Raw genomic sequence first — 12497 nt, forward strand, 5'->3', positions numbered from 1 at the left:
AGTCCTATGATTTTTGGTATCATCAAAACAAGGGTTAAGATATTCCACAAGGTTCCCAACATTATTATTATTATTATTATTGTGTTAATTTTATTTCATTCATATCCATTCATTCCTTGTAAATACCAACCATTTGATTACTACATTTCATTCCATTTCATTCTCATTGCCATTCCATTCCAAAACTCATTCCATTCCTTTTATTCTAATTCCATTCCTACATACCAGCCATCACCTAAATGTTTGGTTTGGCAACTGTAGTTGATAAGGCAGTTTTGTTTATGATGGAGTTATTTGTTTAGTTTGGCAGTGCATATGAATAACTAAGGCAGCTCTATTTATTCGGATTTTAAATTTACAAATTCTTTCTTGTTGTTTTGTTTTATAGTTTGCTATACTGTTATGGAATCTTCTCGCAATAGTAATAGAGTTCGGGAAGATGATATTGATATGAATGATAATATGGATGATGATGGGTTAGAGCATATTCCTATTGGCGAAGACAGGGAAGAAACAATACAAACTGGAGCTCAAAGTGGTGCATTAAAGAAAAGGAAAGGAAGTGCACGCTCAGATCATTGGAAAGCATACTTACTTTTATGGGTTGAAGAAGGTGATCCTCCTGAGAAGACGCGCAAGGGGAAGTGCAAGACATGTGGAGCTATAATTAGTGTTGATTCATACCGTAATGGGACGAATAACCTCAAAAATCATACTATTTCATGCTCTAGAAAGCATAAAAATGCAACAGGTGGTCAAACTGTATTGCATTTCACACCTGCTCGCACGGATGAGACTAGCGTGTTGTCAGCTTGGAAATTCGACTAGAAGTTTGTTCGGCTCACTCTGTGTGAGATGATTATCCTTGATGAGCTCCCATTCATACATATGGAAAAAGAGGGCTTCAAAAAATTTGTTGCTGCTGCTTGCCCAATGTCCCATATTCCATCAAGGCAGACGATTAGAGCTGATTGTGTGAAGGTCTTCTTAGAGCGGAAAGATAGATTGAAGACTTTCTTCAGCAAAAAGGGCATGGGTAGGGTCTCATTGACCACAGATACCTGGACTTCATTTTGTGATTGTGATGTATTTGAGTATTTGACTTTGACATTTGTTTATGTAACAAGTACTTGGGGTACTTTAGACGTTCGTTCAATTTAAAATTTTAAACTTGGGAGCTGAGATTTGTGCTTGTTGATTTTTGATTTGTTGTTATATGTTATTTGTTAATACAGGGAATTGAAAACATACACAATTATGTAGGGCAAGGGCTGAAAGGGGTTACATTTTCGAGTTTTTTTTTTAAAAATCGAGTATTAGGGTACCTGAATACCCTATTAAGCCAAATCGGGTAATTCGGGTACCCTAATACCCGATTTACCCGAATTCACAGTTTGACTTTGAAAATTGCCATTTTGACTGGGTAATTTGGGGTACCCGAATACCCGATTTTTTCGGGTAGGGTACCCGATCCCGACCCGATTCTCAGCCCTAATGCCATCCACTCCTAGAACTATTTTTGGTGGACGGATGGAGTATTACTATATGACAGTTTCATTTGAAGAATATACTTTCTTTTAAAAGTAGAGATATTAAATTTTGGGCATATTTTGATTTTAATCTCTAACAAAAGATTTTGTCTATAAAATTTAAAATTTAGGGCATATTCTGGTTTTAACTTCTAACAAACAATTGCGTATAAATTTAAACTTTTAATTGTTTTTTATTTTAACTACGAAAACAGTATTTGACCATATATGTTGATTTAATATAAGAGCATCCACAATAGAGAGTCAAGGTGGGCTCTTAAATGTGGTCCCCATCATTTAAGAGCCCATTCTCCACAATGGGAGAGCCCACATTTGGCTCTCTAATTTCTTTTTTATTTTGTATTTAATTTTAATTGTTGTTTTTAATTAAATTTCAACAACTCAAATTTCATTAAATTTAAAAATTAATCATACATTGATTGAAAATTAAAATTGCAATACAATTAAATAAAATCCTAAATTACTTAAAATTAAAAAAAAAACATAAAAAAACAACTAAAATTTATCGGAGTGGACATCTTCGCCAATGCTTGCGAATTTCCTAGACTCGCGCAATATCTTCCATGCATATGGATGCTTGAACGATGAACGAAACTCGGTGATCCACATCTTTTCTGCTTGCTCCATGATTTTCTCATCACTCATGTCGGATGCCCAATTCTCGCGGCACTTTTTGTATATGCCCTCCTACAACTTACAGTTCTTTGCGACGCGTTGAAAGTGCGACTTGATTTGCTTGATGTCACGTGGAATGGTGCCTTGGGGCCGTTGAGCGTTGTATTTGGCGACAATGGCGCCCCAATACTGAGCGAATTTTTGGTCAGTCCCTACCACAGAGTCATTTGTGTGCTCGATATACAAACGACATATGAGTATCGTTTCCGGCGGAGAGTAGCCACCTCTTTGTTTGGTGGTCGTTGGCATAGATGTTATCTCCTCCACCTCGGGATCGGGCTCGGCCGCCGCCCCAAATCGGGCGTTCAAATTTACGCCCGCCGTTTTCAAATGCATTTGATTCTTGAGTGAAGGGCGAGAATCCTTGGCTAGATGCATTTGATTCGTCGGCAGATGGATTTTGGGGTGTTGGTTCCAATAATTTCTCCAATCTCCTTCCATGGTTTTTGTGAGAAAAGAAAGAGAAGAAGATGAAGAATAGTAGGAGTAGAAGATGATAGAAGAAGATGTTGAAAATAAAGAATGAGAGCATCAATTTATAGATGAAAGAAAGAAATAATAATAATAATAATAATAATAATAATAATAATAATAATAATAATAATAATAATAATAATAATAATAATAATAATAATAATTAAATGACCAACATCCGAAAAAAACGGCTACATTTGCAACGGCCACATTCTGCCAAATATCTTTTTCTTTTTTTTTATAATAAAAAGGCTGAATTTGGGGGGTGGCTTGCACGCGCCATCCCTTTCTCCCATTTGAGCCCGGAGCGGAGGGGCGCAATGGTTCCGCGAGCCGCTGGTGTGGCAAATGGGAAGGGCGCGCAGGAGGGGGGCTTGATGCGATTTCCGAGCCCCCATTGCTGATGCTCTAAGGTACATTCTACATGATTGTAATTAGGGTAGATTTAATTTATTCATTTTTTAAAGTATGAAACAATGCCGTTTTAACATTTATTAGCCACATCAGCTAGTTATATGCCACGTAAATTAAAATACCACGTATATTGTTGATATTGTTCTCGTAATTAAAATAAAAAATAATTAAAAATTCAAATATTCATACGTAATTTTTTTGTTAAATATTTAAATCAAAATATGTCTATAGTTTTGATTTTACACGCCATTAACTCATAATTATAATTATAAATTAATAATCAAGCATATGTCTAACTAAATATTCATTGGTCTAAAATTTTGTACTCCCTCCGTCCAGGAAAGAACTTCCTATCTTTCCTTTTTGGGACGTCCACAAAAGAACTTCCTACCTATTTTTGGACTATACCCCACCACTTATAATCCTCTTACTTTTCACTTTTCACAACTCCCAATATTAATTATAACACATTTCTCCACTCCCAATACACTCTATCTTTTATCCATTCTCAATACACTCAATAATATTTTTTAAAGCCTCCTAGGAAGTTCTTTCATGGACGGAGGGAGTATAATTTATGAAAAAGAAGTAGGTTTCTGGGGTTCATTGATTAGTACACCTCCGGTGCTGGTAAGGTCGGGACCGTGGTCGTCCGTCTCCGGTTTGCCGGCCGATAAGATCTCTGAGATTGACCAGCCAGCTGGGTTGGTTTGGCTATTCTTTTCTATTGAAAAGGAGTCAGCTTTGGCTCTTTGAAACTAAACTAAAAGCCCGGTCACAGAAAAAAATAAAATAAAATTCTGAAGCTTTGTGAGATCTCATTAGTCTCTCTCTCCTCTCTCTTTCTCTCTCTCTCACACACACGCACTCACATCCAACGATCTTCGTTAGATTGATGCACTGAAATCGAATTTCTTCCAGAAATGCCGCCACCTGATAAACCCACCCGTAGATTCTCATTCTTCGGCCTCAATTCGACCGCCTCCTCTACCGCCAGCGGCGGCGCCAATGTAAAGGCGCCGCAGCTGAAGTTGGACGCGGACAAGGAAGTGTACAGACCCGGCGATTTGATCACCGTCACCATCGAGATTAAAAACGCCAGCAGTTCCTGGTCACTTTTGATCGAGAAGCTCAACTTTGAAATCAGAGGGATCGAAAAATTGGATACACAGTGGTTCACCACTCCTAAGCCTAGTCCTGATTCTAGGCAGCGCAGAGGTAATTATTTTCATATATATGTTTTTAAAATCTAATTTATCTTCTCATTCATGTGTGTGTGATTGTTAGCTTTGAAATGTACGTGTAATGATGCGTAGGATTTATAGCAAGCTACAGAGAAAAATGCAAGTAACTTAGAATTGTGAGGAATGAGGTGAATTAATAAGTACAGAAGCTGCAGATGATTCTAGTTATCAAGTGAAATGTTTACTCAAATGCCTAATTCAGTGACATGTTGAACTTTATTTGTAATGCTCAATGTTGCATTTGCATTTCTTCTTTCTAAAATGAGATGAGATTGAAGGAAAAATCCAAAGAAGAAGAGGAAAGAGAGGAAACCACTCCACAAGGTGTTATTCTGCATGTGTAATTCTTTTTTATCCTTTTCTCATCAGGTGAGTATGTATTTTTGGATAGCTCGAGCCCAACTATAGTTTCAAATCAAGTTCTGTCCAGCGAGGCAACCGGAACTTGTAAGGCTGATTAAAATTGATAGTTCATGTTGTATATTACTTATTTGCACTGATAGAATGTCGAAATTGGCACCAGCATATTTGGGATATGTAAACTCGAATTGATGTCAGTCCACACTGCTCCACTATTATTGTTGCATGCTTCTTAATGTATTGTAAACTGATATGGTTGCCTTGCCAGTTAAACCATTTTCTATTGATACATGTCTGCTAATCGTATGTTGTTAATAAACCTAAATAACTCTTCCAATGTGGTCCATATTAAGAAACATCAATTGTCTTGGTATGTTATATATTTGGTGCTTCTCCTGGTAAATGATGCCAATGGTCAAATCAAGCTTCGTTTGTCAAAAACTACCCGTCAACGCCCTTGCAAAGGGCTGTTTGTGGCTTGACCTAGCTTTAATTAGAGTATGTCTAGAAATTACTTGCATCTCCATTTATGTCCAATGATTTGTCAAAGCAGTTAAATGTATGGGTTAAATTTATTGCAATGGTTTGAGTAATCTTTTTCCATGTTCCTGTTGGTATCACATCTGATTGTAGCTCTTAGTTCTAGCTTGCTATAATGTAATTTCTTAAATTTATTGCAATGGTTTGAGGAGTAATCTTTTTCCATGTTCCTACTGGTAGCATATCTGATTGTAGCTCTTAATTCTTTTTAACTTGTAGATGTTGTACGGACCCTTCTACCAAGCCTTATACCTCCATCTTACAGAGGTGCAACAATACGGTATTTGTACTATATTAAGACTACATTGACTGGTCAATATCTGGTCTCTGAAAATGGAACCTCTCGAGTAGAGTCAAGACAAGAAGTTCCTGAACTGGTTAGCTTCTCATTTTTCACGGCTTTTCTGCTTGCTGCAGTACTAGTTGTTTCTATTGTACTGACAAGTACTACTTCAAATCTTCTGGTGATGTTTATACTGTCAGCTCTTGCATATTGTAGCCATTAGATATGTTGTTAATTGGATCCTCCTTTATTTTGATTTATCCTTTATGTTGCATTTAACATACCAACTCATTTGTTTCATCCTTACTCAGACTGCAGATTAATAGACCCAAAATGTTCTGTTGCTTTTTTAAGCTGTTAGCTCTCTCCTAATTTCTCTTCTGAATTCCTTTTGCGCACTGTAAATGGTGTAAAGATCTTATGGGTCGTGTATTTGTAGTTATCCTTTTCTCTGTCAACTGAACTTGGTTAATTTTGTTGCCTTTTCACTCATGAATAATCCGATATCTAGCTTCACGCTTTCTTCCTTTTAATTGATATTCTTCCATTTCCTGGCGCATCTACTTTGGTCATGCTTAAATACCTTTGGAATTCCAGGAAGAACGTCTACCCCTACAGATATGGGTTACTCAGAAATCCAATGGCATGGTCGGTGAAGAAGGTCACACTGATGGTAAGTTTATGTCATGTCCTTTTCCATTTTGTTCTTATTCCTAAATAAATGTATTGGGTTAGATTATATTCCAAATATTATCTAAGAGCTTAATTAAACTAAAAGACTTGTCTTCAACTCATACCTCATAACAATTGGCTTTATATAGTATTTCCCTTTCATTTATGAAATAGTTTTGTCTTACATTGTTTGACTTTCTCAGGAATAGTTCCTGTAGTACCAGCCCTCTTGGATGTATACTGGAAAGAACTTGGTGCTGATGAGTGGGTAAATCCGCTCCCTCTCTTCCAAAACTGTTCCTTGACTTTTAAGTGTTTTAAATCTGTTCTCCATAAGCCTAAGAGAACGAGGCAATGGGTAACTTCAGTTCTGGTATAGTGATTATGGATTGTTTGGTTCTTTCTTTATAGGCTAAAGTGAATGAGTCTTCTGATGGAGTTGAAGAAGGGTATGAAAGTTCAAGGGATGAAATTTCATCAGTCTCTTCCTATAACCCTATGAAGGAAGATTTAAGTAGAACTTTTGGAAGTTCATTGTCCCTGCAGTCATTTTCTGGGAGGTCTTCAAATCGAGGTTCTCTCTATGTTGAGGGACGTGCTAGCATAGCCTCAAATGCAGGACTTCCTAGGCTGTCTATAGCCGAGGTGTTAAATGATTCAGCTTCCGGTAAATGCTCTCTCTCTCTCTCTCTATATATATATATATATATATATATATATATATATATATAATTTGTATTCTTAATGCTTACTATAATACACGATACTACATTTGATAGTTTAACCACCTATAACAAAGTTTGAACTGTTACCCTTTGAGAAAATTCTTAGTAGTAGGCAGCTATTTGTGTTGTTTGCACTTTGAGGTGTTGATGAATTTTGATACTGTCACCAGACAGGTCTCCAACTACTTTATCTCCCAGTCAACCGCCAAGACATCTTAAAGCTTTTTCTGCAGAAGATGACTCAACCATACAATCTGCCTCTGTACCTGTTGAATCTGGAACATGTAAATTGTTTTCGGTTTTCCAATTTCCTGGTATGTGAGTTACCCTTGATTATTTTAAGACTAATGTTTCTGCTAATCTTTTCTGCAGCAGAAGGTTTTGTTAGAGGAAGGTCGTATAATATCAGACTCGATGATCAAGTACTGCTGAGATTTTCACCTAAGAACTCTGAGTCAACTTACTACTTCTGTGATATGGTAAAGCATGAGAGTTTTTCTACCCAAATTTCATTCTTCATTCTCTAGTCATCAGTCTATCCTTTTGTAATGCGCAGATCGGTGGAACCCTTACTTTCTTTCATGAGGAAGGGACTAGAAAATGTCTTGAGGTATTGGTGAATTTTCAGTAATATAGAGTTGTAAACAGCCTTTCATTAATATTTAATGCTTTCGAAGTTGACTGGGATATTTTATGCCACTTTTAGCTGTCAGTATCCCTGGAGATGACAGAGACTATAAGTCGGAATTATGTACATCATTCTCGAAGACATACTCCCACTATAACCAAGGTGCATGCTTAACTTGCAAATTGACTGCATATTCCCTCTTAAGAATTAGAAGTCTTGTGGACATCAATGTGATGGTTGTTCTGAAAGTATGTCCACACAAGCTTTGCTTATAGCACAATATTGTTCTGTTTCGAGGTTTTACACTACTGCCCAAGTATTTAGAATGTTCTACTGCAGTATTTTCTAAATCTGGGTGGTCCTAGGCTACAGATTGAGACCACTGGAAGCCATTAATTTAAGTGCATTCATGGCGTAGAAGTAAACAATATTAAACAGTGATTCTGAAAATAAGAACCACAACTTCATTTTCAATAGCAGCAACTAATAGCTGCCGTCTCTACCTTGTATTCTACAGGTTTTTAGCGATCACCATGAGGTTGTGGCTGATTTAGTCCAGACAAGCTTTCTCTTTTCCATTCCAATGGATGGGCCCATGACTTTCACCACCCGCTATGTCTCTGTGCAATGGGCTCTCCGATTTGAATTTCTTACAAGTCCAAGGAATATGGACTTGACAAGGTATGATTCTTTTACCGACGAGTGTGTGGTTACCTGCTTATTAAAGTAGAAAGGGATCAACATATTACTTCTGTTCGATCTTGATGCTGTGGACAAGTTCTTTTTACCTTTTGGTTTCTCAATCGATTTTGCTTCCTTTCATGGATAGGTACGAGCATCCTCTTATGATAGAGGGGAGGGATAAATGTGAGTGGATTCTTCCAATTACTGTGCACGCACCTCCCTCACGAACAGCATCATTGCAGAACAGAAACGACAGGACAGTCTCTTTGGACCCCTTGTGGGTTCGGACATGAGGTAAACTGATAATTGGACTAACCTGTCTCAAATCCGAAGTTCTTTCCTCCATTCCTGCACAGGAGATATTGTGGCTTGCACACATGCACACTCGTGTGAAAGAAAATCGAGCTTTATGAGTATAATTGCATTAGCATCTGAATCAACCTGCCTGACTGTACTTTCGCCTCAAGGGGCTTGAAGCGAGATCCTGACAGTTGTTCCTTTGAAATATTTACTCAGGGTTGCATTTGAACAATTTCACAGGTGGGAATGCTCGTTCCTCGTCGAATATCGAAGGTAGCTGAATTTTTTTTCTTCTGTGCTTGTGTTCTTGAAGATCATGATAGGACCTTAGTTTTAATCCAATGCACTCCTTTCTCCCTCTAGTAAATGAGTTTTTGAGATTCTCTACTTTTTAGATTTGTTGTACTATAAAAAATAGATATTTTTCCAACAATTTTACACACCTGAAAATGGCAGAATTTTATACCACATTATTGTCTCCTCTGCAACTAATTTATTTTATTTTTTTCTATTGCTATGCCGGAAATTATAACCTTAGAATATTCCTGGTTTAGTGTAATATATTTTCTTAGTTTAATCTCATTTTATTCTTGGAGTGGAAAAGGTGTTGATTAAGTCAATTTTACACTGCGTGCCGTCTTTTACTATCAATGTTGGTTTTTATCGTGATCTTGAATTCGTGTCCTTCACAACTTACCAGTATTGTACCTGTGCATGCACAATATAAGTATAAAAAATTTTATAAGAAGGGAGCCAAGCAGTAAAGACCATTTTTATTAATAGAGAGAGTTATGATTCAATCTCCAAGTTACCCCTCTTCATCCAAAAAAATTTACAAAATTATTGTGTATTAGTGTATAAATTAGACTATAAATTCATTAATTTGAACTCTCTTGTGTGAATTATTCTAGATGAATTTACATAATTTTTTTATAATTATATTTTGAGAATAATATTTTATTCTTGTATAAAAAATAAGATCATTCAACGTATAAAATACTAACTATTTTATTCTTATATGCAGTTTTGTAAAATAACCACCAATTTAATATTATAAGGTTCATGATATTGACCATACTAAACATAATAAATATACTTTCTTAAGATATCATAATAAAAAAGCGGAAAAAGTTGAAAAGTAAATATAATTGCAACGATATTCTATGGTAACTAAAATTATACTCCCTCCTTATAAAAAGTATCCATTTCAAAATGACACGAGTTTTAATAAAATAATTGAATGTGTTGTGAGTGGAGACTTACCAAAAATAGACTGGATACATTTTACGAGGACGGACGAAAATGACAAATTGGAGTACATTTTATGAGGACAGAGATAGTATATAACTTCATTGCTAAAAGTATATTTTGTACCAATATGTTACATAATATGAATATCTTATAAAATTCCTTGTGTATAATGGAATATTTATATGATATATATTACAATATATATTAAAATTATACAAAATATAATGATTTGTTCATCAATTAATTATAGGAACCAAAAATATTTTTAAAATATAAACAATACTATAAACATAATTTATGAGTATTTTATGCTTTTTTTTCCAATAAACTATTTTGATATTGGGCCAATACCCATTTTATTTAATAATTTAACCCATCACTAAATGATTATAAAATATTTTTATTTATTTATTTATTAAGAAAGTATTTATGAATAATAATCATGATCCATTAACCAATAGTTAAAAAATTAAACCTAATATTCATTGGGTTATTTTTTACAATCAAATTCTTTGATTTAATATATAATATACATATTGGACTTCATCTGAACTTCTTTTCTGTTATGACTACCATTTATCACAAAATTTATACAGTATTTTTAAAAGTATTTCATAATAGGTTATTCATAAATTATAGTTCGAATTTTGATTTTATGGTGTTATTTTAATTTGAATTTAAAAGTATTATGAATATAATTTGTATTGATCTCTTTTGTTTATTTAATGGCTCAATTCAATATTTCTGATCAGATTAAGATGATGCGTCTATTTATGAATAACCCTCCATAGGATAAATGTATATGTAATGTATTTACAATTATTGAAATTATAATTCCTTTTCATATGCTTGTAAGTGTAATCAGAGCTGTCGATCGGTTCGGGTACGGTTGCTCTTACCCAAATTTTCGATTACCCGAATCCGAAATATGTCATATTACACTAACCGTTTCCGAATCGTTTTAGATGTTCGGTTATCCAAATAACCGAATCGGTTTGGGTATCCGAATCCCCATTTAAAAAATTAAAACTCACAATAATTTGCTAGTTAGATGATTTGAACACTGATCTCCAAAAAACACACATAACAACTTATCCATTAAAATAAAACTCATTTTTATACTTTAAATATAACATAATTTTATTTTAGCTAAAAATCGATTTTTTTAATTAATAATTAAAAAATATATAATATATATATAAATAATTAATTAAATAATTTTTATTATTCGGTTAACTCGAATCGGTTACCAGGTTAATCGATACCCGAATTTCTTTTTAAAGTAATAATCGAAAATTTTGATTATTGAATACCTGAACCATAGAATTTCGATTGGATTAATGAATTATCCAAAACTCGATAATAATTAGATAGCCTAACCTGCAATAAAGACAGTGCTTCTTACTTTACACTCAAATCATGCATGGGACAAACAAATTTAATGGGCCCACACTTATGATCTGCCGACCGGGTTGACTCATTTGCAGAACCAACCCGCAACTTATGATTCTTGATATTATTGTGATAACAAATTATTCATTTGAATTTTGACAATATCATGTGCCCTATTAATTTTATGGAATTCGATAAATATCATTTGCCAACCCACCCCACTTGGAGCACCTTGTCACCTTTTAAAAATAAATATTGTTTTTTTTAACTCTTATCTTGTAGGTACAACTAATTAGATTAATCTACTACCTTTTGGAGGTGATGGATGATGATACTGGTATGATAGCTCAATCAATGCATTTAACTTGTTGTATATTTTAGCTTAGTTTAGTTATTAATTTATACAACATCTTCAATGTTGTAACATGTCATCATCACGGAAGTAATAGGTTAAACTTGTTATTATTACTACCTCCGCATATGAAAATAATGGCAATTTGGTTTAGTAGCGATTTTAGTATAATATTTGGTGAATTTTATGTAATTGAGAAATGGTTTCCTCCATTTGATGGACGTTAAAAATAATAAAAATGTTAATTTTGATGGACAAAAGAGTATTATTATAAAATTTTAAGTCGGAAAGGAGGTGTTGTGACTTGTAAGAATTGAATTTGGGATTATTTTTCACTTAGGACTCATTTGCTTGACAATATCAGATAAAGTAAAAATATTTGAGTGGAATGTCTTATAAGTTATAACTTATAAGACATCAATATTATGTTGATTACATATGTTAAATTATTGAATTTATAAATAAATTATGTTAAGATAATAAAAATTTGAAAGTTTAATCTATTAATTAATTAATAAATGATATAATTAGGATTTATATTATGTATTCCATCTAAGAGATAGTATACAAAATCAAAAGGATTTGTATAATACATATTGGACTTGCTTTATAAAGAGTCTAGTGTTCTTAAGCAAACATAATACTCCCCCGAGTCTCATTAATAACATCTTAAAAAATTAGATCACATAAATTAAGGGCATCCACATTGTAGAGTCAAGATTGACTCTTAAAAGTGGTCCCCATCATTTAAGAGTCAATCCCCACATTGGAGAAGTGTTGACTCTTAAAATTTATATTTTATTTTATTTTATCTTTATTTTTATTGTTTATTTTCAATTAATTTTAACAATATATTTAATAACATAAATTTTATTGAACTTAGAATTTAACACTACGTTTATTTTTATTGTTTATTGTTCTGGATTTTCGTCGAACAGTTGGTGCTCTGCTTT

At 34.0% G+C, this 12497-nt stretch overlaps 1 protein-coding gene across 4 annotated transcripts; it reads left to right on the plus strand.

Moving 5' to 3' along the window:
* Positions 1-3889: 3889 nt before the first annotated feature.
* LOC131010163 (uncharacterized) lies at positions 3890-9017 on the plus strand. 4 transcript variants are annotated; one of them, XM_057937580.1, is made up of 13 exons: positions 3890-4331; positions 4727-4804; positions 5477-5634; positions 6138-6213; positions 6416-6480; positions 6624-6879; positions 7108-7221; positions 7310-7416; positions 7494-7547; positions 7644-7727; positions 8083-8246; positions 8395-8543; positions 8766-9017. In XM_057937580.1, the coding sequence occupies exons 1-12, from the start codon at positions 4037-4039 to the stop codon at positions 8540-8542; spliced, it is 1599 nt and encodes a 532-aa protein (XP_057793563.1). In that variant the 5' UTR covers positions 3890-4036; the 3' UTR covers position 8543; positions 8766-9017. The 4 variants fall into 4 exon arrangements, with proteins under 4 accessions (XP_057793563.1, XP_057793564.1, XP_057793565.1 ...); XM_057937581.1 differs by having other exon boundaries at positions 8790-9017; XM_057937582.1 differs by lacking the exon at positions 4727-4804.
* The last annotated feature ends 3480 nt before the right edge of the window (positions 9018-12497 follow it).

This window comes from Salvia miltiorrhiza, chromosome 2 (assembly GCF_028751815.1).
Source record: "Salvia miltiorrhiza cultivar Shanhuang (shh) chromosome 2, IMPLAD_Smil_shh, whole genome shotgun sequence".
Lineage (NCBI taxonomy): Eukaryota > Viridiplantae > Streptophyta > Magnoliopsida > Lamiales > Lamiaceae > Salvia > Salvia miltiorrhiza.